Source organism: Embiotoca jacksoni, unplaced genomic scaffold (assembly GCF_022577435.1).
Source record: "Embiotoca jacksoni isolate LCO1_2020_lvr unplaced genomic scaffold, fEmbJac1.0.p SCAF_32, whole genome shotgun sequence".
NCBI classification, from domain to species: domain Eukaryota; kingdom Metazoa; phylum Chordata; class Actinopteri; family Embiotocidae; genus Embiotoca; species Embiotoca jacksoni.
Window position 1 is genome coordinate 1,497,725 of NW_027185384.1, and position 27,259 is coordinate 1,524,983.

The 27,259-nt window shown below is 41.1% G+C and overlaps 4 protein-coding genes across 7 annotated transcripts; 3 read left to right on the top strand and 1 right to left on the bottom strand.

The window, feature by feature from the left end:
- Positions 1 to 611: 611 nt before the first annotated feature.
- Positions 612 to 6,540, top strand: hcls1 (hematopoietic cell-specific Lyn substrate 1). Its single transcript, XM_069164859.1, has 16 exons — positions 612 to 726; positions 1,391 to 1,474; positions 1,584 to 1,657; positions 2,613 to 2,736; positions 2,816 to 2,926; positions 3,317 to 3,371; positions 3,461 to 3,571; positions 3,652 to 3,762; positions 3,836 to 3,946; positions 4,032 to 4,087; positions 4,682 to 4,751; positions 4,884 to 5,032; positions 5,115 to 5,285; positions 5,553 to 5,715; positions 5,798 to 5,866; positions 6,163 to 6,540. Exons 2-16 carry the CDS (start codon positions 1,391 to 1,393, stop codon positions 6,297 to 6,299), a joined length of 1,596 nt encoding a protein of 531 aa, XP_069020960.1. The 5' UTR covers positions 612 to 726; the 3' UTR covers positions 6,300 to 6,540.
- A 439-nt stretch (positions 6,541 to 6,979) lies between these two features.
- On the bottom strand, positions 6,980 to 7,991 carry llph (LLP homolog, long-term synaptic facilitation factor). Of its 2 annotated transcripts, none has more exons than XM_069164865.1 (2): positions 7,787 to 7,991; positions 6,980 to 7,578 (listed from the first exon to the last, which is right to left on the bottom strand). In XM_069164865.1, exons 1-2 carry the CDS (start codon positions 7,989 to 7,991, stop codon positions 7,409 to 7,411), a joined length of 375 nt encoding a protein of 124 aa, XP_069020966.1. In that variant the 3' UTR covers positions 6,980 to 7,408. The 2 variants fall into 2 exon arrangements, with proteins under 2 accessions (XP_069020966.1, XP_069020965.1); XM_069164864.1 differs by having other exon boundaries at positions 7,781 to 7,991.
- Positions 7,992 to 7,996: 5 nt separating this feature from the next.
- On the top strand, positions 7,997 to 11,067 carry pex26 (peroxisomal biogenesis factor 26). Of its 3 annotated transcripts, none has more exons than XM_069164861.1 (6): positions 7,997 to 9,050; positions 9,160 to 9,370; positions 9,477 to 9,617; positions 10,007 to 10,332; positions 10,498 to 10,638; positions 10,754 to 11,067. In XM_069164861.1, exons 2-6 carry the CDS (start codon positions 9,180 to 9,182, stop codon positions 10,858 to 10,860), a joined length of 906 nt encoding a protein of 301 aa, XP_069020962.1. In that variant the 5' UTR covers positions 7,997 to 9,050; positions 9,160 to 9,179; the 3' UTR covers positions 10,861 to 11,067. The 3 variants fall into 3 exon arrangements, with proteins under 3 accessions (XP_069020962.1, XP_069020963.1, XP_069020961.1); XM_069164862.1 differs by having other exon boundaries at positions 7,997 to 8,997; XM_069164860.1 differs by having other exon boundaries at positions 7,997 to 9,370.
- A 541-nt stretch (positions 11,068 to 11,608) lies between these two features.
- Positions 11,609 to 18,780, top strand: usp18 (ubiquitin specific peptidase 18). Its single transcript, XM_069164956.1, has 10 exons — positions 11,609 to 11,927; positions 13,527 to 13,623; positions 13,868 to 14,010; positions 14,087 to 14,166; positions 14,244 to 14,378; positions 14,926 to 15,021; positions 15,119 to 15,280; positions 15,353 to 15,484; positions 15,788 to 15,831; positions 17,001 to 18,780. The coding sequence occupies exons 1-10, from the start codon at positions 11,879 to 11,881 to the stop codon at positions 17,071 to 17,073; spliced, it is 1,011 nt and encodes a 336-aa protein (XP_069021057.1). The 5' UTR covers positions 11,609 to 11,878; the 3' UTR covers positions 17,074 to 18,780.
- Positions 18,781 to 27,259: the final 8,479 nt, after the last annotated feature.

A 27,259-nucleotide genomic window follows, 5' to 3' on the forward strand; every position in this document is an offset into this window, starting at 1 on the left:
CTTTGTTATTGGACTTTGCTTCATCTGGCAGAGTCTGGGCTGCATGAGAAAACGTGATTTTGCAAGTGTAATATCCTGTAGCATAGAATAAAGACTACATGTCTGCTAATTTTTAGTTTAATCAATCAGTGGGATAAGAATAAAATCAGTTTTGAATGAAGAATGGGACATTTCCTGGGGTTAGATAATACAATCACAGCTGTGTTTAAACTGTGCAAGTCTGCCCCCAAGTGTTATAACTACAACACAACGGGCTGAGTCACAGCCTCTCTGCATTGAAGTTTTGCTCATAAACGCTGTTGGAAGTAAGAGCATGTACAATAACTACAAGTTTTCCCCGAATTGACCTTTTTATTTACCTCCTTCAACTTAAAAGAACTTTGTTTGATTGTTCATTTCTTGATTTCCGAGGGTACTTGAACGCCACGTTTAATTATTTTTGACATTTCTGTCGAATTTTTTTTTAACGCATTTGAATCTTCTTCTGGTTTTGGTTTTTTTTTGGGTTTTTTTAACCAGAACAATAGCAAAGTAATTTTCGTGAATTGATTATTAAAATCACAGAAAGGGACAATATCTGTACAATTATTTACAACGCGCGTTCACGTGCGCTGCATCCGCGTCCACCTACGCGTCGCCCGTCAAACTGTTGTGTGAAGGACCTCAAGAAAATTGAGTGTTTGTATTTTCCACCTCCACACGGATATTCTGCGTAACAACTGAAAGGTAATGTTATTTTTTTTAAATTTAAAGCTAAGTCACTAACAGTCCTGCGTTTGGTTTGACTTTATTCATATTTCCGTTTAATTAAGGAAGTAGTAAGTGAGATGGGTAGGGCTAACGTTATGTAGCTATTTTAACTTCTATTTTTACAATATTATTTCTAGTATGACTGCTGGTGTGCTTAGAATAATTGAACTACCAGTACAAATTTGATTAAAAAAATACAAGTAAATTTTTTTTTTTTTTTTTAAATGCAATTCCCTTAATTCCCCAATGATTCAGTGCTTCCCTCGTGACAAATAACCTTGGTTTTTTTTAAAATTTATTAAAGATTATTTGGTGTTTGGTGCATAATTCTCTAAAATAACATGCTGTTGTGATGTTGTTTTTTTTCCGGTGTTTTAATGTGTTTCTTTATAAGGAAATGAAGCTGAAGTTGAAAATAACTTCCTTTTTGTGACTTCAGCAAACTGGTGGTCAGAGCTTGTGGTTGTATATTTTTATCCAACAAACACTGAACGCTGATACTTCTGTGTGTATAGATGTGACCGTGTTCAATGTGTCCAATTCTGGACACATGCAGAGGTCGGTAGTGAAAAGTATTGATGACTTATTGTCTTCATTCTCATGTGTCCTTGTGTGGCTCACAGTGTTTTCTTTCCCGCAGATGTGGAAGTCAGTAGTGGGCCACAATGTGAGCATGAAGGTGGCTTCAGAGGGGGATGACTGGGAGACAGACCCTGATTTTGAGGTACTGTATACTTCCTGGAGTGTGTGTGTGTCATTGTGGGGTGAGGTGGGGTGAGCGGGGTGGCGGCGGGGGCACGTCTGTCAACTTTTGTCTGATTTTTGCTTTTCAGAATGACGTATCGGAGCAGGAGCAGAGGTGGGGAGCCAAAACCATCGAGGGCTCGGGACGTAAAGAGCACATCAGGTAAAAGAACATAAGAGGTGTCTCGAAGTAATGATTGGATAGAAGATTTGGAGAAATTCAGGTCAGAGTGGTTGCAGTGTAGCAACAGGAAGAGGAAGTAAGAGCGGAGCACAGACATTTCAAGTGTCTCCTAATATGGGTAAGTGAGATTTAAACCACTGCTGATATGATGAGACTGTAAACTCGGACAGCAAGAATAGGACTAGAGATCACAGATTTAGTCACGACCTTTTAATAAGTCACTGATTAAAAGGACGTATAGATTAAGTTTGGCACTTTTTCTAGGTTGTTATTTATCCCTCTCCAGGAAGACATGTAATTAATCCTTTTATACGGTAATTAGGTTCATCAGGTAGACAGTTAACAGACCAAGCGACCAAGCATCTGGACCAAAGTCCATTTAGGCCATTAAGAATTTACAAGACCTCTCTGGACTTCATGGCTCATGAGAGGGTGTAATATTACCTAACAAGAACAGGTAACAGCAGAGGAACAACCTCCAAGATGCTCTTATTAACGGCTTATAACTTTTCTTTAAAATGTAGGTCGGTCATTTATTAACCATTTCAAATCCTTTTGTTACAGCCTGATTTAAAAAGTGTTCCTCGGACATGTGGTGCATACGATTTACTATTTTTTCCGTGCACACTTTGAGCACTGAGTGTGACCCTTATTTGTTATTGTCAGTGTTAGCAAAGCAATTTCTTTCCCTAAAACACACAAGAGGAAAGTGATGTGTTTATGTGCTGAATCAGTAAAATCCAAAGAAAGGACATTTTCAAGATGTGACCTTAATAGATTTATTTGTGACCAAAACATGAACCAACGGTGACTTGGCACCTTGGCAAACTTGAAATGGCCCGAGTTTTTAACGGCATGCTGAATGTTACTGTGTGTTCGTACTCGTGCAAATCATGCGCATCCATTTCAGTACCGGCGTGTTTAATCCCCGCAGCGTCGCGGACCTCAGAAACAAGGTCGCCATGGAGCACGAGCAGGGGAAGCAGAAGGAGCATGTTCCCAAAGCGTCGTACGGATATGGAGGGAAGTTTGGAGTGGAAAAGGACCGGATGGACAAGGTTAACTGTCACTTTAATATACTTTATCCTGCTCATTCAAACTGTGCTGCCGTGTAATGACTGAATTTCTACCCTCCAGGGGGCTTTGGGTCACGACTACGTGGCTCAAGTTGAGCAGCACTCTTCCCAGAAAGATGCAGCTCAGGGGTTCGGCGGGAAGTTTGGTGTCCAGAAAGACCGCGTTGATAAGGTGAGAAACGTGGACTCTTCTACAGTTGGAGAAACAACTATGAGAGCACATCGCACCCATTTCATCTCCGAGGACGAATAATAGGCAATAAAAACTTTCACACTTTGCCAAAACCGACACCTCAACAATGCACCGCCTTGCACTTTAAAGCTTTAAGCACTTTAAAGCTGCTGATGCCTGTGTTTTATCTTTTCTATATTTATTACACTTATTTATATGTTTATCGTTGATTGCCATGATGTCTTCTTTTATCTTCGTTTTTTTTTTTTTTAAATCTTTTACCGTGTTCCTTGTTGCTGAGCTGAAGAGTTGCCAACTTAATTTAAGTGCTATACATTTTAATATAATATTTATTTATGATTAAATGCATTCTCTGTGTTATCTGTGCAGTCCGCCATGGGCTTCGAATACAAAGGAGAAGTGCAGCAGCATGGATCTCAGAAAGGCAGGTCCAGTTTCTAATGTACAAATTCCCCCTTTAGTAATTGTCGCCCCTGCAGGAGGTAGAAGGTCTCATTCAGTATTTCCTTTTAGATTACTCAAAGGGATTTGGAGGAAAGTACGGCGTTGAAAAGGAAAAGGTGGATAAAGCAGCTTTGGGCTACGACTATAAAGGCGAGACAGAGAAGCATCAGTCACAAAAAGGTGAGTCCAAGTCGTTGCAGTTGCCACATTTGATACGGTGTGCGCACTTTATTTTGCATCTGCATCTTATTTTCCTCCAGACTACGCGAAGGGATTCGGAGGGAAGTACGGGGTGGAGAGGGAGAAGGTGGACAAAGCTGCTCTGGGTTACGACTATAAAGGAGAAACGGAGAAGCACCAGTCGCAGAGAGGTGAGTTAAAGGTCGTCGTGTTTGTCTGTTCCGACACCTTTTTCCTGACATTTTATACTCTTGCGTGTTTCAGACTACTCGAAGGGATTTGGAGGGAAGTTTGGCGTAGAGAAGGAGAAAGTGGATAAAGCTGCTTTGGGGTACGATTACAAAGGCGAGACGGAGAAACATCAGTCACAAAAAGGTGAGACGCTTTGTTGTATGTGTGATTTTAAACGTTGGTGGACTTCGTGGAGTTCATCCGACTGATCACATGTATCTCCGTTTAGATTATTCAGCAGGTTTTGGTGGTCGTTACGGAGTACAGGCAGACCGCATGGATAAGGTCAGCATTATTTTCATTTAATTCATTGTTTAATCTGCAATGACATAGTAGGACATCTTGTAGAACAATAGAAACTGAAAGTAGATGAAGCTGCCTCGGGACACAAAGACACCGATATGTGTTGTTGTTGTTACATTAATTCCAACGTAAATTAGTTATTATTGGCACTAATATTAATTTGTATGGTTTTAATCTTCCTTTAAAAAAGGAAATAAGGTCAAAACATCTGCACACTTGTCTGCGCAATTATGCAGATGTTTTGATCATATGTTTTTAGCATCCAGCACCTTTTGTTTATATATTGGTATGTAGTGTGGTTTATATGTACGGCCATGCTAACATCTGGCCTCCGTGACTGTTTTCAGGCCAGATGTGGTGATATAATCAGATGAAATCAGGTTGCATCACCGTCCTGCTTTGGCAATCGGAGACAAGCAACAAAATTCTTGGATTACGAACACTTGCTTGTCAATTTAGATCGATTTTATGTCTGTATTCTTTTTAGCCGTGCACATGATTGATTTATCATGAATAATGTTGTTATTATTCAAAAATACTGTAAATAAATGATCCTCTCCCGTTATCAACGTCTAGAGTGCAGCAGGCTTCTCCGACATGGACTCTCCAACCTCTGCTTATGAGAAGACGCAGCCGTTAGAAGCCTGTGAGTTCATTCGTTCTCCTCAACATAACCAACCTCGCTGTTACGTCCGCTCCCGTTGAAAAGTTTCCACGTTCCAACGGCTGAAAACACAGCAGAGGTCTCCATACATACCGATTTCTGTCTGTCATGCAGCCAGCGCAGGTGCGGGGAAACTGAAGGCGCGCTTTGAGAGCATGGCGAAGGCTTCGGACGAAGAGAACAGGAAGAGAGTAGAAGAAGAGAGAGCGAGGAGGCAAGCCAGAGAGAGCAGAGAGCGAGAGGAGGCCAAACGCAGGCAGGAGGTAACAGGACGCCGCACTGTTGATGCCTTACGTCGTTTTCAGTGCACAAGAGTGGTATCGGATTTTATGTCGTTTCCTTCAGGAGCAAAACAGCAAAGAGGAGGAATTTCATCCACCACCTGTTCCAGATGTGGCTCCAGAGTACGAGATGCCGCCGCCACCAGAAATCCACCAGCACATGCCAGAGATACAAGAGATACCAGAACCAGAATCGGAGCCAGAGCCAGAACCAGAACCAGAACCAGAACCAGAGGTGAGACACAGACGTGAAGAATCGGATGTACCGGCAGTATAATTCAGTCACCTGTTTGAAAGATGTTTGGAAAAAGCAGCCAAAGCCAATGTCTTCATACTTTCTGACTTCATTCTCCTGTCTGTTGCACGATACACAAAGCTCACAGCTTCTTACCGAAGACATAAATCTGAAGATTTAAACATATTTTGTTTGTTAATAAATGTTGTCATACATGGATCCGACAACTTGTACGAGTCCATCTCTCTTTCCGTGTTACGTTACCAGGAAGAACCAGACTACGACGAGCCCCCGGCCCTGCCTTCACGCTCCGACGACTTCCTGGAGCACGACGCCCCTCCTCTACCGCAGAGGTCGGTAGAGGTGGATGATGACGGAGACTACGAGGAACTGGCTGAAACTCCTCCTCCTCCTCTTCCTCCTGCACCGAGTCAGTCTCTGAGCACAGCCATCCGTTAAACTGGAAGCCTCTCACATGTAAAATATAAACATCTCCGTGTTTTCTGTTACAGCTGTCGATAACGACTACGAAGACCTGACACGTGGCCTGCAGGCGAAAGCAATTTATGACTATGAGGGAGGTATGATCATTCATTTTCATGTTACATGCGACTCTGTGGACACGTTGCCGTGAATACTTTAATTCAATCGTGCACTGTCCAGCTGTCCGATTGGATTTTGGTGCGTCTTGTTGCATACATTTGCATATTAATGAGCTAAAACTCTATAAACGTCTGTTCTGATTCTCGATGACAAACCTCCGTTACGTTATTCTTTCTTTTAAATCATGGCGGGATGCAAGACGCCTGAAGCGCCTCCCGTTCCTAAATGTGATCACTTCTGAGGACTTCATCCTTCGGTCTCTTTTTCCACTCAGAGGCGGATGATGAAATCTCCTTCAATCCGGACGACGTCATCACCAACGTAGAGATGATTGACGAGGGCTGGTGGAAGGGACAGTGTCACGGACGCTTCGGCCTTTTCCCCGCCGCTTACGTTCAGCTGATGGATTGAGCGACACGCTCCGGCAGCTGGTTTTTGCGCAAGCTTCGTTCACACAAACTGGTTTCTTGTGAATTTAGCTCCGTATTTATATATCACAGTAAATGTTTTAATCAACCGATTAGTGTGTAACATCTTGCTTATGATCTGCAGCGATGTATTGAGGTTATTATAAAAAGCCTTAACGATTAGCTCATCAATTAATCAGTTGACTGACAAAATAAACCGCCAAATCTTTTGTTTATCAATTGAATCATTAAAATATTTCTTGGTTCTTTCAATCTTTCATATTAACTGAATATCTTTGGTAAAGGACTGTTGGTCAAAACATGACATTTACACCATTTTCTGACATTTTAAAGACCAAACAGCTAATTGATTATTCAAGAAAATAGTCAACAGATTAATGAAATAATTCTTATTTGCAGCCCTTGTGTGACGACCGAGCCCAAATTAGTGGTAATAATTTACACCATTTAGCTGCAATGAGTACATTAGAGACAATACAATTTTTTCAAGGAAGGTTGTGTCGTTTGTATGCTGACAACTTTTATTAGACCATTTTTTTTTTTTTAATCAGTATCAACTCAGACTAATGTTATTATTCTTCTTCATAAATGTCACTGGATTTCTATTTTAAGAACATATTTTGTTTGCTGTCCAATTAATAATATCAAGTAAACTGTGGTATCTTCAATCAGATTCTATCTGATTTAATCCAGAACAATTCACTTATACAAAATTTTGCAGAAATCTACTACGAAGCACTGATTTCAGGAAAACTATCACCCTGCTGTGAGGGGTAAAAAAAACTTAAAAAAAAAAACCTAAAGATACATCAGAACGAACAAGTCAGAGGACTGGAAATGTTTTTTTTTTGTCAGAGTAGAGAAATATATAACTTGTAGCAGAGAATACATGCGGATCATCTCCATTTCGGCAGTGAACTCTTGCACACTTTCAGGCTCTTTAGCCATGAATCGTATAATCCGCTGAACAGAAAAGGGAGATGTAATATCAGAAAATCCACACTCATCATGCAGAAAAGAAAACACGAAACAATCCCGTGATTCTGCGTTCAAAGTCTTTACGACGAAGCAACCGTCTCCTGGTTCTCTGTTTCACCAGGCAAGACCCTTCTTCTTCTTCTTCTTGCCCTGACCGCCTTTATTTGCCATCCGTTTGCCTTTCAGTTTCTTGGCCTGTCGTTGGCTCATCCACTGCGGATACTGTCCGTTTTCATCCAGAAGAGTTTTCTTGTTGCGCTTACTGTCCAGGTCCATCTTCCCTTCTGACAACACAGAAATGCAGAAGAGCAACAATTAAAATACACCAACTGTGCCCCCAAAAAGGCTGATTGGAAACATTTATTTTATTATATTCATTCATCTTGCAGCAAGACAACACCGTCTTTCACCTCACTCACTTGAAATCGCTGAGGTGATTCAAAAGTGAAATTGTATAACTATAAAAGACCCGAGTTATGATCTCACCGTCACCTTCTGCCGTTTCGGCATCCGCCTGCTTCTGTATCTTGTCGGCCGGCACCACCGTGGCGATCTCCTGCATGTCGGCCATGACAGCTTCTCCCTTCTTGTCCAGGCTCAGAGCTTGTTTCAGGCGAACCAGCTCCTTGGGAGCGTTTTTTTTCCTCTTCTCCGCTCGCATCTTCCTCTTCCATTTACTCCGCAGGCTTTTCGCCATTTTAAAGACGCTGTGGAAAAAAGACAATAAAACTCCATTCAAACCAACTGCTTTTCACATTGTTGTGAGGAAGGGTTCACCACGTTAAAAAAACAAAAACAAACAAACAAACAAACAACTGACAGCAGTACAAACTAAAAATAATGAGAACATAAGACAGGCTTGATCAGGTTGTTCTGCATTCATCACCCTAATTGCTTTATTTTCCAATACTGTGACAGGAAGCAGTTATGCAGTGTCACACACTGTAATAAAGTAGGACACTTTTATTATTAAGTATATTTTTTTTTAACTGTATTTATAAATGGGAGTTCACATTAAATGCACGAGGTACCAAAACCAGGAGATCCTTCTTTAAAAGTTCGCATCCCTTTTCACTATTGGTGTTGACACTGGAAATGAAAACAAATCAAAAGGGAGAATAATTTTTATCAGCAGACTTTTTGCATGAAGTTTGTTGGCGAGTTAAAAAAAAAAAAAAAACCTGATGTTTCAGCGTCGTACGTGAAAACCCGCAAACATTTAAAAAAAAAAAAAAAAAGACGTAAAATCCTGTTTGTAACATTTATTCACACATCAGCCAGAAAATAAATATGATCACGAAATTCGTTTATGTTTATGACTAAATATTAAAACTGGTTAAATGCAGCAAGTTTCATGGCTAATTCTAGCCGCTAGTTAGTTAGCCACCGTCGCTAGTGTCGTTCAGCCCTTAAAATACGTCGAAGCTGCCGTTTTTTTTTTTGCGTAATAAACTAATACTCTTATGTCCGTTATTCCACAATATAAAAGTTAAGTGTCGCTTAAGAACCAGTAGTTTAAATTACCTCGTTAAATGTGTCGCAGAAACACGCACCGCTCCGTGCACGTGTTTACAAGCTGGGGAGGAAAGCGATGACGTGCGTTCAAAGAAGCTGCAATATGATTGGTTGTGTTAAACACGCTGAAGGTCGCGGCGTCTGATTGGCCGGCGACCTGAATCCAGGAAGATCCGAAGATCACGAAGGTAAACAAAACGCTGGGGAGAGTACGGCGTGCAAACGGAACCCCTTTTCACAGGTTTATTTAGTATTCGGCTTTAATATAATATGCTCTGAGTCAACCAGCTTCTCACAGCGTTGTAAACAGCTCGACTTTTTTTTCTTTATTTTTTTATTTTTTCTTGTAGTTGTCTTCAATGTGTAAGTCATGAGCAGCTGCTCCACCGGTCGGGCGCCAGCTCGCAGCCCTCCGCTCTCCTCCACCGTCACACAGATGCTCAACATGCTGGACACGGCTGCAGAGCAAATGATGGTCCACAAAGATTTCCAGGCGGCCTTTGACACATGCGACAGGGGTCTGGAGAGCCTGACGTGCAGCATGGAGCCAGAGGACACGAGGTGACAGTCTGAAAGCTGGATTCACTTCACTTCTCCCTGCAGCCTGCATGTTTCTCTTAACTTTGTTTCTGTGTTTTTTTTTTGTTTTTTTTTTTTTAATCCGCAGATGTGGAGAGTTTAAGGCTGCTTTCTGCATTTTGGGGATTCAGGCCCTGGCAGAGCTGAACCGGTGGCACGGTGTCCTCTCCTGGGTCCTACAGCAGTACGAGCACCAGGAGAAAATACCAGCTAAAATCATGCAGATGTGGTGAGGAGAGCTCAAATCAGTCTCCTAAGGAGTAACTGCAGAAGAAAATTAGTAACCACCGAAGTTTATTTGTTCAAAAGCGATATTAAGCAAAAATGATCATTACAGTGTCTTCAAAATGAGATTTTGCTGTTACTGACTCCACAAAAGTTGTTTGATAACCACATTATTGACCGATCTATCAACATCAGCATGGTTTTCCAACCTTGTATTGGTATCGGCCCCGAAAATCCAGTATTGCTCGTTCTCTGGTTCAAACCCACTTTAATGTCATACAGAATGTGACAAAGAAAAGCAGCACACCTTCACATGTGAGAAACTAGAATAAGAGAAGGTTTTAAAATGTCATTAAACACCAACTGACTTCATCCTCTCTCTCGTTCCTGCAGCGTCCTTCTTTACTCCAAGGTGGGTGAGCCCGCGCTGATGCAGGAGGCCGCCGGGGTTTGGTTACGCTGTCCGTCAAACAGCGGAGCGTCTGGGTTCGGGACAGTCGCAGAGCTGCATCTGCTGCACGTCCTCGTGCCTCTGGGACATGCAGAGGAGGCTCGGGATCTGATCGCAGGCGAGGTCGGTTGCGCTGCGTTCACGGAGGACCAGAGACAGACGGCGCTGGATGTCGTGGAAGAAAAAGAGCGACAGAGTCGAGAAGCGCCCCTGAATCCCGGCGGCAGTCCGAACTCTGAGATCACGGCACATCCGGTCCCAACTCAAGGTCTCTTATTTCAGCTCAGACCTCATGACAGGCATTTTATTAAGTCACATGGGTACAAATAAGACCTTTTGATGAGCTCTGTGTGTTGTGTGTGTGTTGTGTGTGTGTGTGTGTGTGTGTGTGTGTGTGTGTGTGTGTGTGTGTGTGTGTGTCCGTCCCCTGCAGGTACTGTGATCCATAAACTTGGAGCCATCCTCAAGTTTTTATACAGAAAGTTCTTGAGGTCCGGCTCCGGCTCATTCCCTCTCCGGAGAGTGTTTCTGGCTGCTGTCCTCCTCTACATGCTTTTTGTCCGGATGGATCCAGGTCGGACGAGATATTTTGATTCATACTGATATCATCACCAGATTTTCAAAAGTTACAAAGAAAACCATTTGATTGGAAATGATTTCATACCCGTTTTTAATTGTTTTATCCGCAGCTCTCCCGTCTGCTTTCATGTGGATTTCCAAACTTCTTGAGCTGCTCAAACAGATGTGGAGTGACATGTTCGCACCATATTATCAGATTCTCACTCAAAGTCTGTAAAAGACTGGAGCGCGTTTTGATTCATTCTCACTCGACTGTGTTTTGTGAGAGAACGCGGCTTATTCCCTTTTTTTGTTTATCTTGCATATAAAATGTCTGTCAAAAATAAAGGGCAACAATGCTGTACATTTCAATTTCTTTTTTTTTTTTAGTTTTAAGAAAAAAGGATTCAAATAAAGTTGGGAAGATTTGACTTCCAGAATTGAATGCTGGTTTTTTTTTTGTTGTTGTTGTTGTTGTTGTTGTTTTTACCGTTATTGTGACTTTGTGTCACACATCTTGAAATGTGTGTTGTGATTTGTGATCGAGGGGTGATGAGCTATTCTGTCTGTTTAGAAAAATGTTTTTTTCCCTTTTTAAAATTTACACAATAATTCACTAAAAAGCCAGATGTCCCAGTTTTCCACCAGCACTTAAACGCAGCATGTGTTTGTGGATGTGTGGAGATGGAGAACAAGAAGAGTCTCGAAACTGTAAATAAAAAGAATAAAATGTAGACATTTGTGAACAGGAAGCTTTTCAAAAGACTAGATTAACAGTTAAAAGTTACAAAACTGTCGACATAAAGTATTAATCGGTTGTGTGAATATTGTTTTACGTGTGTTAAAAGTGCTTAGTATTTGTGTTTGGATTGGAGAAGTGCGCACAAATCGTTGCACACATTTGGAAACGTTTTCATCTTTCCATTGCATAACACGTAACACACATTTCTGACTAACGTCTCTCCGTAGTTTGTGTTGCAGGATGACTTGTTCATTTTTGTAGTCTGTTCATTGCAGCTTTAAGTTTCGATTCCAGCAAAGCGAGCAGGAAAGTGTAAAACGAAAGTGAAGCTGAAGCTGCTGACGTGACGCTGGGTGTTTACGGTGAGATGTCGGCATGAAACACTTGATCCCTATTGGTTTTAGTGAAGCAGTACCCGAAGTGCAGGTCGAGTCTGCAACCAGACCGGAGACCTCCAGGAAGGAAACCGAACCGACACCTGAAGAAGAAGAAGAAGAAGAAGTGAGGTCTAGTGATGTCTAGATGGCTTTCTACTCGAATCTCTTGGTGTCCCGTCAATCTCGGTAAATATACAAATCTACCAGACTCGGCTTGATGGTAAAGCTATTTCATTTTAGTTTAGTAATTAACACAGCAAAATATAAACCTCTGTACACGGTAATGCAGGAGCCCTTACCGGTGGCGGTATGTAAAAATACTTATACTCAAATACTGCACAATTTAGAGGTACTTGTACTTCACCTGGGTAGCCTACTTTACTGTCATTTGACTTTAACCAGTTTAAAGTACATGTTACTTAACAAATTTACGATTTGCAAGTGGAAAATAATTTACTTCGCGATTAGTTAAAATACTCTACATTGAATAAAACAATCATTTAAATGTAACTGCAAATGTTGAGAATCATGTTATTTATCTTTAAAAAAAAAAAAAAAAAAAAGAGACGCAAATTTCATAATTCCAGCTTCTCGAACGTGAGGATTAATATTTAATTAATACTTGAAATTATTTCAATTCATCGTCCATAATTGTGAGAATTTGACAGCTGATTTAACAAAACAGACATCGTGATGGTGTCACTTTGGGCTCCACCTAACTCTGATGACATTTAACACAAACAACTGATCATCAGATCGAGTGACAGTAGAAATGATCGTAGATGCAGTCCTGTACTAAATAAATAATATATAATTAAAAATCAGCTCAACCAACTACAATAATACAGTGCTGCTTACATATGACCCCTGATTACTGGTATACCAGTACAGGGGCTATATTCTGAATATAATACTTTACATGGTCCTACTTAAATACTTAAATAATATTTTCAATGCAGGACCTCTGCTTGAAATGGAGTAATTTCAAAGTGTGGTTTTAGTTGCCTAGTTACACTTAATGCAAAGTCTGCTATTATCATGAAATGTAACTTAACAGTTTGTTTTTGGACAAAATATTGGAAATAGCTTTAAATGCAGTCGAGTATTCCACCAACACAAACTCAACTCACAGACCTTTTAGCATTTTAAATATACATTTAATTCCTTGTTTTACTCCCTAAAACCCCCAACATGGCTTCTGGAGGACTCAAACAGATCTGGAGTTTCATCATCTGGTGGAACTGTTACCACATTGTGGCTGAATTAAGCTCTCCACCAGCTCCGAACCACAACCTGTAAAAATTCAGTTTGTTATGCTTAACATGCAGAGCGCCAATTTTAGACAAGTTTTCGACTGTTTTTATTGCATTTAACAATTATTTTTCCTCTTCACAACCAATAAATCCATCAGGTGGGTTTCAGTGACATCGAAAGCCAAATACTGACCTTGGATCTGTGTCAGATAAATGTCTGCTCCACATCGGACCTCAAACCACTAAACTAAACACATCTCATGCTCTGTCTGTAAAAAACAATTCATGTTATTTTAACAGAATATATACATGAAGTGGGTGTTCTGCACAGCTGTATTTACATTTAACCCCACACTGCTGGGGTTACCATAGTACTCTGCTGTTACATTTTTTAAAAATTTTATTTTCACACATGCTTAATGCACACTGGCATTCGTAGCTTGTCGATGGGGTTTGTAATGATAGGCTGACCATTGTTAGCATGATTCAAGGTGTCACAGACTGTTATTTCACCTTTTCGTTGGTGTCACAGGTATGAGAGGTCTCACCAACAACTATCTATCCTGCTGTGTGAACACTTTGCTGCAGACCCTCTCTGCTACCTGGGAACTAGCAGAGTTATTAGAAAAGTAAGTAAAGGAAGTACTAGATTCATCATGATCCTGCCTTATAAAGCGCTAACACCTTAAAAACATGGTCGAAAACAAACTAATGTTTTTGATCAAATACGGTTTAGGTGATGTTTTAGTCCCCACATATTGAAACCCTTTCAGATGTTTGAAAAATGTGCCGGTTTGAACGTGGATACAAGGATGTGTTTCTCGTGCTAAAAAAAAAAAAGGAGAGTTAATGAGAGTTTATGAATTTTCCCAGGTGGGACACAGCTGGTGTGGAAGAGGCGACTCGTAATGTCCCCCTGCAGCTGAAGAGGGTTCTTGTGGCCATGCGGGACGACCGTGGTCGGACTGATCCTCATGATGACTTCCTCCGCTGTCTCGACAGAAACCGCTTTCGACGTAACCCAAACTTCAGCAAACACCTCATATCGCTGCGGTTTATTTCACAACTTCTAACTATGTGAATGTTTTGCAGTTTATGTACAGCATGACGCTGATGAGGTGTTCCTCTCCATCCTGAACTTCATACAACAGCAGATAAATGACCGAGCTATGGTGGGTCTTTATTCAAAGTACTTTCTATTGTTCATCTCTAAATATATAATCTATACAGTATTTTCCTCTTCTGCCAGGCTCTTCAAATCCAGGACCTGTACAAGATTTCAGTGGAGACGATCCTGCAGTGTTTGGAGTGCAAGTCCATCCAGAAGCGAACCAGCTACCTGCTCAGCCTGCCTCTTCATATAAAGGAAGATCGCAACACTCTGGTGACTTTTCTATTTTTATTGAATTAGTACTTGTTTTTTTTTTTTTAAAGGAATATTTCAACATGTTGGAAAAACACTTATTTGTTTTCTTGCTGGGCCTATATGGTGAAATCAGACAATACCATCTCATGTCTGTATGTTACATATGCAGCTACAGCTTGCAGGCAGCTTAGCTTAGTAAAACATCTTTAAACACAGGGAATCAGCTAGCCTGGCTCTGCGAACAAAATCTACCAATCAGTACCTCTAAAGTTTATTAAACCGTCATATCTTGCTTGTTAAATCTGTATTAAAAACAAACAAAGTTTTGTGGTTTTATGAGGATGCGAAGACTCCTGAAAGTCATTCCTTCCCGCCAAGAAATAGTCCGGCACACGACACCGTAAAAAAAAAACCCACAACTTATTGTTGTTGTTTTTTTTTGGTGCAGATTAAACAAACGAGATGATTTTATGTTCAGACGTGAGAGAGGTCTCTCATCGAGAAAACAAATGAACATATATCTGGAAATATCCCACCGTGGTTCTAAACTGTGAAACTTTTTCAGGAGGACTGTATCACCTCCTTCTTCCAGCATCAGGAGCTGAGGGGCATCGACTGCTGCTTTTGTGCTCAATGTGAAACCAAGACGCCATCAAAACAGGTGAAGCTCGGTTTAAAAGAAAACAAAACAAAACAAAAACACCCAAAAATATTTGCAAACTTAGTCATCACCGTTGGACATTGAATTTGTTTTTCAGGGTGTGAAACTCGTCTCCTTGCCTCGTATCTTGTGCATTCTCCTGAAACGATTTCGCAACACGCGCGGCTTCACCCGAAAACTTGACTGCGCAGTGGCTTTTCCAGAAAACTTTGACTTCTCTGAGATCGTGAAGGAAGCGTTCTGCGCAGACTTCGCCCAGGTACGTCTGTGTCCTATCTTCTGTCGTGATACTAATGTCCTTTGTCGTCTAAAAATGGATTTGTTCTTCCAGAATGATTGCAGGTACACCCTGTACGCGGTGGTCGTGCACTGCGGGTGTACAACGGGCGGCCACTACACCGCGTACGTCCGTAGCAAGGTGGACCGGCGCTGGTACTACGCAGACGACAGCCGTGTTCAGTTGGTAAATTCAGTCAGACAAAATCATACGCACAGGAACCAAAGTTGTTTCTGGCCTCGCACTTGTTAAAAAACTCTTCATAAAACATTAAAAAAAAAAATATTTTGAGGAAATCAAAAGTCAAAAATTGGAATTGGTTGTATGAAATGTCTGAAATCGTGTCTTAGGATTGCTCCCTACAACTATTAAAGGAGGAGAAATTTTGCTTTTACTCTTCATTTGCTCAAGTGGAATTTTTGCATGCGTAATGTTAAGTTTTTTGCATATTTGTGATTCATTTGCTTTCTGATTTCCACTAAAACACAGGCCTCCTGGGAAGAAGTTCGGGCAACATATGGAGGAGGTTCCAGGTACATTAGTCACCACCAGTTTTTATATCTGTTCTGTCTTGTAGAGAGGTTAGCTCAGCTCATCAGAAAGACCAGAACAAACGGGGAAACAGCCAGTCCGGCTTTGTCTAAAGACTGATTGATTGTCAGATTAATTATGAAGTTTTCTATAGTCATGAAAGTGTAGATGTTTTGTTCCTTTTTCAGTCCATATTTAACAAGCTGTCAGAATTAATGATTCTTTGAGAACTAGTCTGGGATATTGGCTGAAGCACAGGTTTGCTTCTTTTTTTGTTGTTGTTGGGTTTTTTTGCCGAAACCGCTTTCATGCCCGTGTTTCAGGAGCGAGGAGGCAATTAGTTTAGCTTAGCCAAAAGATTGGAAACAGCTACTAGTTTTTCCAAAGACTTAAACATTTTCCGAACACCCCCTCTGAAGAACTATGTTGTGTTTTTAACAGAGTAAGGCTAGCTGTTTCCTTCAGTTTCAGGCCTTTATGCTAAGCTAAGCTAAGCATTTTGGTCCCAGCTGCATATTTACTGCAGAAGAGACAAATAACCTCTGAAAACCTCATACTGTTCCTTTAATTTCAGGAAGAAGGTGTGAAAAGACACGTTGTAAAATTCAACAAATTCAGAGCCTAATACAGAGAGCTGTTCAGCTCTTTTATTTCTTCTCAAATTAACAACTCAAATTCTCTTTGTTCTACCTCATCTATAAAATGTGGAATACATGAATCATGCCTTCAGGAAGAAGTAACAAAAAACATGTGATTTGTTTTATCCTGCTGAAAGTGGTTTCCAGTTGCTTTCGGAGTTAAATTTGAGATTTTATTAATAACATTTAAAGCCCTAAAAGCTTCACTCCCGCTGACATCATGGAGCTTTTATCTTCATACTTGCAGAAACAGCTTTACATCTTTAGACAAAGCCTTATTGTCTGTTCCTCGGTCAAGATTAAAGACTATAGGTGATTGTGTCTCAAACTTTTGAACTCTCAAACAGAGGAAATCCGTCTCGTCTGTCATGTTGTCTCGTCTTTGAACAGCGAACTGCTTTTTAGATAACACCTGATGGTTTATTCCTGTTTATTGCATTTAAATGTTCTCAGTGTTTTAAATTTATTCCTTCCTCAAACTCTGAGATGCACAACTTTATCTTGAAAACTGTTTATTGTTGTTTTATTTACAGAGGCACAGCGTACATGTTAATGTACAGAAGAGATTCAAACGAGGAGGGACGACAACCGGAACTTTCTGGCTGAGTGGATGGATGCAAATTAATCAGAGGACATTGTGCAATAAGAACTATAGGAACATTTATTTTATTGAAATAATATATTGTAAATTTTGTATTTTATTGGACATGGCGAAAGGTTTTAACATGAAATATTTTCCTCTGACTTCCTGGAGCTCATCAAGAATGTAAACCAGCACAGTAATTTGTGCCCAAGACCAGTAGGTGGCGTTCAAGACTCAAAGCATAAAATGTTTTCCACTCTCAGACCACACACACTGTGAACGCACTCATGCTGGGGGGTTGGTTTGAAGAGAACAGCTTAGCTCAGATATTTGCTGCTTGGGGGAAATACCTTAGATAGGACTCAGTTTTCATTTTAATGTTCATGAAGAGCAATATCGTTGCTCCCCGTGTCAAAAAGTCATTTTTCCACATTTGAGCTGAAAAAAAAAATTAACAACAAAAACACCAGCTTTGATTTAATGTCTTAATCTTTTTTTTTTTACTGCTATTAAATGAACTGTACTGGATCACCAGCATGTGCGTGCACTCATAGCCTTCATATATGTATTTATAGATTGCACTGAGCGGACCGGCATACAGTTAAAAGAGGTTTGATGTTGCAGTTGCAGCTCCAGTGTGTAAATGCTCGGTATAGCCTGTCGGCAGAGCCTCTAAAGTTCCCACTCGCTTGGCCAAGAGTTGGGGGACCGTGTGAAATGGTGCCTATGTGCTGCAGAGCTCTGACAGAATGGAACATGTCTGCGCAGTGCCAGAGGCAGCAGGCCTCATGCTTAGTCATCTCGACGCTGTGTAGCACAAGCGCAGCTTTCTGTTTAGGGGGCATCTTCCTCCCACATTCACAGCTCAGACCAGCGGTAGACGTGCTTACTGGTGTGTCCTCATTTGAGTCGGTGTCACAGATGCGGTTTTGCTTTGTGTTAGCGAAGTGAGATCATAACTCTTCGTCTGACTGGTACAAGTAAGAAGCTGAGATTGGAAATAGTCCCGATACCGCAGAGAACTGGCATTTACTGAAAACGTAGTGTGTTTGGATTGACAAGAATGCAGTGTTTTTGTCCACTACATACAGTAATACCAGTGTTGGAAGAAATACTCAGATAATCAGTATTTTTTTTTTTAATATTAACAATGGATCAAATAAGGTGTTGTAATGTTAATTGATGGTGAGAAATACACTAAATGAATGTGACTGCGCTGCTCGATGTGTGTAAAAATAACAGTTTGCTTATGAGTTAACATTAAGTTGAAAATGTGATGTTGTTGTTGTCATAGTTTGTTTATGCTCCCCCCCTATCAAAATATCTGTTAATGCAGGGTTTAATTGAAGTAGTAGAATATTGTGATGCAGTACAGCCCCTTTCTGAGTATTCATGGTATACTGTAATTTACATATATTACTACCTTACAGAGGTGGAAAGATAAGTAGATTTACTATTTGATAGTACAATTACTAAACTTAACCAAAATATTATGATACTTGTACTTTACTACATTTAAAAAAAATAAAATAAAAGAAGTTTACTCTTTACAAGCCGCTACATTTGTCTGACAGTTGCCGTTTGTGTTTACTTTTAAGTTAAGATGATAAAAACACATCTCAACATGAAATATGAAGTATTATTATTTAACTTGGATTAGTCAGATACCACATGAAAAAAAACATCAATACAAACACTTCCAATAATATAATATACACTATTCAATGTAATCAGAGAATATTTAAATAAAAGATGTTTAATTTTCTGTGTTTTAAATCCCTTTTTCTCAGTTTTAAATGTCGTAGGTGATCAACTCATTGAACTATGTATAAAATGCACCATATTTTACTTGTTGCTCTAAATTGGTAAACTAACTTAAGCTGTCACTAAGTTGTAGCGAAGTAAAAAGTACAATATTTCTGGAAAAGCCCAAGTATGGGAAAAGTACTTTAGCATTGTGCTTAAGTAGAGTAAAAGTTACTTTCCGCAACTTGATAATACTGTGCCCGTGAATAAGTCACAGTTGGTACATGCGTCCCCATTAGACAGACAGTCCTCATTGTGAAGTAGGACAACTGAAATTTCAGTAGAAACATCAGAATCTCAGTAGAATAAACAGACTCCTCCATTTCCAAAGAAGTGATTCTTCCCTTTGTGGGGCTCTAATTAATTATGGATGTTGTACCACCATGTGTGAAGTAGATGTTACATGAGCACCTTTCCAGCACCGCCTTGACATTAACCACATCACAGATGCTAACAATGCAGTTGTATGACATAGGCAGCGCAGCCCGAGGCTGAATGTATAAAGTCTGACTGCACGTCTGGACGGACTTCTTTTCAAGCGCGTGTCACAAATACTTGTCGGTATTGTCTGATTGGGCTCGGGCCCCTGGATGTGGTTACTCGCACACTTTATGGCAGATCATAATCTCTGCAATTCACTTTTAGTTGTTTACCTCGGTCAGGTGTCGGACGAGGACACTTCATGTTGTATTGTTGTGGCTTATCGTTTCTCCAGCGGTGATAGTGATTGACATAATAAATCAGTAAAAGATATATGGTGTTTAAGACAGCAACAAAGTCAGAGCTTAAGCCATAAAGCAGCAGGGATGATGATTCTCTGTTTCCTATGGATATATCAAAGGTCATTAATGCTTTTTAGTCATTGTTGATGTGTGTTTACCAGTAACTAGGTGAGCACACCAGTGTGATTTGTGGAATTTGGCCATTTCAGAACTCTTAAATTTTCCCTTTTTTATGTGAGGAGGATTTCATAGGCTGAGATGAACGCTTGTGTCTGACTCGATTTTTTTTTTTTTTTTAAATGTCAAATGCACTAGCTGACAGATGTTCCAGCCCTCTGTCTGTTTGAAGATGATCACCACTTCACGTCACCTGTCAAAAACTCGCTCTCATGAAAAAGAAGTGAGCAGTAAGGAAGCTGTAAAGTTGAACGGTGAACTGGTAGTCAAACTGTAACAGACACAAAGGTTGCAGTGCCTTTTGTTGTGTTTGTTTAATTTTTTTTAATGCTTTTATTTTAGCCACGTTAGCAGCATGGCTCTCTGGCAGTGTTAGTCTGCAGAAACGTTTTGGTCCAGACTGAAACATCTCAACAATTCGATGCCATAACATTTCGTGTCGCATTCGGAGTGAAGTTCGATAATCAGTGTTGCCAGATTATTGAGTCTTTACAGTAATTTAGCCCTTTGAATGTAGGCCGCGGTTTAATAATTCTAATAACATTCACGCTAATTGTGATATGTCATAGTTTTTTTAGATATCAGATTTGGACATTGTGGTCTTTGCCAAGAAGATATCATGGAAAGCTGACCTTGGAGCCGCTTCACAATCCTATCTATATTGATATCTTGTCATACTGCCACTGTTACCATTAACAGTCATGTACTCTAGTCAGAGGCAATTGCCATCCCCTTGTTAACTGTTAACCACGGCACAGACTATGTGACGCAATTTATATACGCTAGAACTCAAGTTTTGTCCCTTTGCAGTCTGAGAGCTGATGAGCAAATGCTGGAGTTAATGGGACAAAGTAAACATACACTCCGAACATCAGCAAGTTAGCACGCTGATAGCTTTCTATTCAAAATGTTTGATTTAAGAAAATAAGCTTGATGCCTTCCTGCCTAAATATTAAATTCCATAAATTAAATGACTTTACATATTACCAGGTGATTAAAACATGATTTAAAGGTAGCTCACAACAAATTCAATGAATTGTAGTTGCGGTAACAGTTCCTGCTTTGCTAGTTACCGTTATATATTTTTTTCTGCCTTACTCGGTTTTGTGGAACCATTACCAGGATGTTCTTTTATTAATATAAATGTTTTCAGTTAAAAATAACAGTGGAAGTCAGTTGGTAAACTTAGTCTACGCCGGGACGAGCCACGGCTATCTCACCGTCTACCTTCCACTTGCAGACAGAATGCAGTTACAGCTTTAGCAAGGGTTTTAGCAAAATGTATAATCAGTATTTAAAATCTCTATTCATTTTTAAAACAGAGCTGCGACATAATATTCTTGTGTTGTCAACTTGTGTTGGAGCTGCCTCTTTCATTCACAATTTACATGCTTCATCTTCTGGTTTTATTTTTACATCTTTAAAAAGGAACTAATTTGCACGCTGTCTTGTCACAGTTCTCTTTTTCTGCCCACCAGAGATTGTGAATAGCGGTTGGACTTGCCTGTTAAACTCGCAGTAATACTTCCCATTGAGATCAATGCATGAGAGAAGCTGTTTACCACCCACCCCCTAACGTCAAAACCGAGACTCTTTAACAAGCCGCCCTCCTGACCACACCAATGTCGTACTAACTTATCAAACAGAAAATCTCTATGGATGCTTCAGGGGTGGCAAGCCAGCTCGTACAGCCACTCTTTGGTTACATAATGAGGTTTCAAATAGGAAATGATTCTTTTGCTGTCTGTGTTCAGCAGGCCTGGTGACCATGGTGAAGTCTGCTTTTGTAAATAGCAAACAAGAACTGAAGACAAATGTCTGGTGCATGACTTAGATTTTTCCTCTCATAAAAACTAAAAATGGTTAAATCAGATAAAGCAGATAGAGGACAGAACTGAGGATGTCTCAGTCTTCATTAAAAGAAAATCCCGCGTAATCAAAATTCCTTGAATCCTGACGTAAACGCCAACTTTAGCCGCTTTGGACATTGAACATGTACGACTGGTCTGTGAATGTGCTGCAGTGATTTCTGCAGTATGAACGGTCGTGTCGAAGTCTTATCTTTCCCCAGCGAGTTCATAAAATTTCCTCTCAGGAGGGAAAAGGGGAGTTTCTTCAACACGTTTCCCTCTCTTCCCGTGTTCAGTTGTCCTCCCCGAGATTCTTGGCAGTCCGAACGTAATAAATAGAACATCTGCTGAGTTTTCTAGGAAAAGAACTGTCGAACAGTCAAAACGCTATAAGTGAACAGCAAAGAAAAAGTGTGGTTCAGATTTGGTTTGGAGCAGAGCTGAGGTCGGGGTTGATTCGCTTTCATTTTTGACTCAAAATGGCAAATGACACTGCTATTTAGCGGGTAATGATACATATTCAGTTATTTCTCTGGTTATTTATATTTATTGTGAAGTGGACGTCCAACTGTGAGGAGCTGGCGGCAGGTTGCAGATGTTGGTTCGCACAGGAGGTGACCGGAGGCCCCTCGGTAATTGTGGTCAGGACATGTAGGGATATACGACCTGATGCCCCACCCTTGTCTTCATAAGTCTGTCGTTACCCTTCATCTAGCGCCTTATCTCGTCTCCTTATCATCAGACTTCCAGTGAAGATCGGCTGCTCGGGTTGCAGTCGAAATGGCTTTACTGACGGGCACCAGGTAAACCGTCTGTCTGTCCGTCCCTCCTCGAACCAAACCCCTCCTCCGCCTTCCAGCGTGAAAGTTTTCACTTTTGTTTTAAACTGCTTTACAACAGAATGTCACTCAAAGCAAGGAGTAAAATGGACTGTTGCTGTGACTTGACGTTAAAAAAAAAAAAACAACAACTCCATCCAGATGTTATCAGATAGAATCACAATAAATCCTCATCTTCACGTGGCATCCCTTAAAATTAAAAATCCTCCTCCTCTGTCTCTCAGTATCCAGGAATGAATGGAATTGCACCTTGAGGCTAACCGCTGCCTCACCATTCCTGCTCCCTGCTGGCGATAAGCTCACAACAACCTGTTAACTGCTGCACATTTCAACTTGTGTATGCATGCCAATCAGTTGCTACATCAGCGCTCCAGTTAATAATTTGTACGGTCAGAGGAAAAACCTGTGACAGAAAGAATTCACTGCGAAACTGGCCTGCATGCAAACTATGTCATTTTTTTCCACTTCTCCTTGGTGCACCTTGCCGTGTTTAGGAGACTTGACCCGGGTCCTGCTGTTCGCTCGCTCTGTTATATGGGCTGGGCACCTTGAGAAGTGAGCTATCCATTGTCAAACCTCTTTGACCTGCTCTCTCCTTCAGCCTCTCCTATTTCCGCACAAAGACTCTCTAATGCCAGGTAGCTGGTGCTGGCATTCCTGTTGCATTCCACCATGGGGAAGTTGCTGGGATCAGGATGAAAAATGCCTGAAACAAAGGCCTACTCTCATTCACAGGGTTTAGGGTTCTGTGGGAAAGTCCAGGCTGGACAGAGGTTGGATGGCAGAGGAATGCGAAGCGGGGCATAGCTCACACAGTCTCTATGACACAGATCCAAAGACACATTGACAAGGTGGAGGTCTTCTTACATGGAGGAGTCAGCAGTCATGAAAGAGGATGATAGGACTCAGGATAACTACAGTACAGCCTTCGGTTATCATGTTTACACATGACAGTTGAGTCATCCAGTCACCGGACATGATGAGTTGAGCTTTGATTGAATGTGTGGGTGGAAAGTTTGGTCTAAATCTGACAGTCTGCGTTTTTGGTGTTATTTGTCTTCATGCAAGAGCAAAAGTATAGAGGGGAAAGTCATGCAATAAACCAGTGATCCTCAACCTTTACAGCAAAAGTTAGACATTTTGGGAAATATGCAATTTAGCCTCCAGACGGAAAAATTTGTCCTGTAAATGTGTCCTTTAAATATGAAGCTACAGCCAGCAGCAGTTCACTTTTCTCAGCTGAAAACGGGGGTAAAACAGAGAGTCTGTCTGCGGCGTTAACAAAATCAAACTTCAGGCACCTCTTAAGCTCACTACTTAACATGTTATATACTGTTTGTTTAATTTACATAACTACCTACATGTATAAACAGCAATTCTTGGCAGTAAAGTCCTGGAATTTAAAGTATTTTTATGACCCCGAAAGTGGCATGCAGTATTTATCAAGAAAATAGGGGGAAATAAATTGGGAGTATAGTCAGGAAATAATGTTTTATGTCAACACTCTAAACAGATTTTTACTTTCTGTTATTATTAATTATCAGTCATGTATACTATACTGATAGTTTGTCCGTGTGTGAAGGTATGAAGTCCATTCCTTTGCCACCACATGCTGAGGTTAAGTGCCTGACCTCACTCCATCCACCCTCCCCTGAGCTGTATCTGAACCGTGGCTTGTGAAGATTTGGAGAGGAATTTACTGTCAAAGCTTTCTCACTCTCCCACAACAAATACCAACAGATTTTCCTGATAGCGCGTCTTCAGCTATGGGATAGGTGGTGAGATGAGTGTAATTCAAGGTACCTTTAAATGACGGTTGAGGTTTTTGCGAGCGGCACCTCGCATGCATTTGTGGGATTTGGTGATGACTGCTAGAGGAGATTATTTTTTTTTCAGCCTTGCTCGAGGAGCGGCTCAATGGATGAGAGTGCTGGTTTGTCCATCCAACACTCTGGAATTAAATGCCTCAACAACTGTTTGATGGATTGCCTCGATATTGTGTGCAGATATTCATGCTGCTCGGAGGATGAAATGTAATGATTTTGGTGAACCCTTAACTTTTCATGTCAGTTTTTCCTCGTACCTTTGTGGGTTTTGGACCAAATGCCTGCAAAACTAAAGCGGTTCCAATCAAAAATGCACGTAGTCTCCTGGGCTGATAAGTGAAGTGCCTTAAAGGGCAATACCACAGAGGGCCACTAGAGGCTGGCTCCAAAAATACCTCTGGCTCTCATAGACTTCCATTTAAAAAGCATCAACTTCTCTCATAAAATACAAAGTCATTACATTTTTTTTTCAAGTCAAGTCAGTATGGTGAGATTATGTGCAGCTGTTAGCTAACATAGCGAACATGGCAAATATTACACCCGCTCGACATTGGCAATGTTAGCAAGTCACAGTTGGCTCAAAGCACCCTTGAGTTAAAGAACAGCTTCACAGCGCTGTTAGCATGACTTTAGCCTCTAATGCTTGCTAGTGATGTATTGAATTTGAATCAACTCCTTCTTCTCATTATCATAAACCCCACACAGTCAATTATTATAATATATTTTGAATTACATACACAAATCACAGGCAATGCTAACCTCAGTGACTTTTACTGAACACATAACCACAGATCACAACTTCTTCCAGATCAAACTTCAACCAAACATAAGCAGTTAAAATGGAAAACTTTCTCATTGTTGTTCCCACGAAAAGCATCATTGTAAAGTCCTGCCGTTTCCCCATTTCACACAGAAATTGCAGCCTTGTTTACCTGTAAACAATGCCTTCCTCTTCACATGAATGAATGCTGACGGTTGTTGATGACAAACCTCTCTCCTCAAAGGTTTTGTTTGACTCTATTCTTTTGCACGTGCAGATTAAATCACAAGCGAGCACACCTAAACAATTACAGCTGCCATTTGTTTATACTCTGAGCTGCGGTCTGCTATCGGCTCGGGGTGTATATCATCCCCACGGTCTATATGTAGTGTGTGGTTGTGGGGCGTTGGAGAGGGAGTATGTGGGGAAATGAGAGGAGATCTGTTGCAGCCCACAGGCCCCCCTCACGTTCTCTGATGTGGCTTCAAGACTTCCTTGGAAATGTAAGGCCTTCTGGGATAGCGCTGAATTAGTCTCCAGAGTTTTGTGAGCGTGTGTTTGGAAGTGTGAATGAGTGCATGCGCCTGTATCTCGGTGTATGTATGGAGTTTTTTCTGCCGCTCTCAGCATTATTGTTAAATTTTCTCCTTTGATGTGTGCGTATGCAGTTGGCTGACTGCGGCTTTACGAGGAATGAGGGCGTGTTGCTGCAAACGAAAGGACAAACCCTGTAACGCAGGTGATTTTTCTTGCGGGTTGGGCTGATATGAAATGTCACTTCCGTCTCACGTCTGTGAAATGCACAGGCCCTTAAAGCACTGTGACATTCCCACTGTTTTCCCATGGCCTGTTATCAGTCTTATTCATACAAGGTGCTGGCTCATGAGATAAACAGTGAACTATTATCTTTGCCATCTCCAGTCTGGTGCACTCTTTACAGGCTGTGATGCATTAGGGACCACTTTAATGGATAGTAAGGGAGTTTAGATGAAGAAAAATGTTAATGTTCATGGATATTCAATACCATTTTGATCTTTTTAATGCTTTCCTGCTTTTTGTTAAGTGCATAAGGCTGCTGAGAGGCCCGGCCCCTCTCATCTGCAGCCTGTTATGGCGGAGCGGGGGGATGACATCATATTGGTCTCGGAGCGGCGGCTGGTAATTGGCTCGCTCTCCTCCTCCAGCGGCACGGGCCAAACAGAACACACAAGTGGAGCCAGGCAATGCAAGTCAGATGCACTGGGTTTTTCCAGAGTGGCTGGTGGGGCCTCAGTGTAGACGGAGAGCCAAGAGGCCTCGAAAAAGGGGTGCACCGATCCAACTGTAAATGTCAGAAATGAATGAAGGGCCTCAACTCGAAATGAAATCTGATATAATGCGTCACAGGTCAGCCTGTTTGATCTGCTGCACAATCCACTGCTGAAGTCGCCTGGATAACCGCCTATTCTCCACTATATGACTTTGCAAAAGCATTTTCATGTGGAAGCGCTGCGAGAGCCAACTTCAATGAGCTCTCAGCCCACACAATGTTCCATTACAGTGAAACTGAACGGCTACACCTCTGGGCTGCAGTGGAGCCACAGCCAGCGAGTGTTTGTAATATTAAAATCTGTCCACAATTTTTCAAAGAAATTCACGCTCATCGCAGTGCGGATGCATCACTGACGACAGATGATGTAAAGCTCCACGAGGCATTATTCTGAAATTCCCAGCACATGTGAATAATGGCCAGAGGATGAAACATCTGGAAATCAGATTAAACCTCTGCAGGTTCAGCTGTGTGTCTTGCATATGAAAATCCCATCAGCAGGACAATAACATGCAAAAACAACTAATCTCATTAGTTTTTTAAGCATCTATTTGATGTGGCAACATGAGTAAAGCTTAATTGGTTGCAGTGGAACTGTGATCGAGACCTGCCTCTACCCTGTGGCCAGTCTCACACACAGCATCTGGGCCGGGCAGCGTTGCTGGATACCTCTGTTCCAATAAAGCACAGTCGTTATCTTTTATAGAGGTTGCCAGTCATGCCACCATGTTTCTTGCTATGTGGTGGTTGTAGAAAAAAACAAGAGATGTGCTGATCTTCTGATTATATAGTCAGAGGATCGCATAAACCTCTGTTATCATCTGAAAGAAAAGTTGTGAGGACATGTTTGGTGTTTAAAGCCGGTGTGGGAAAACATGCGTTTTTGTTGTGTCAAAAGAGGGTGCAGTGCTCAGCGTGTT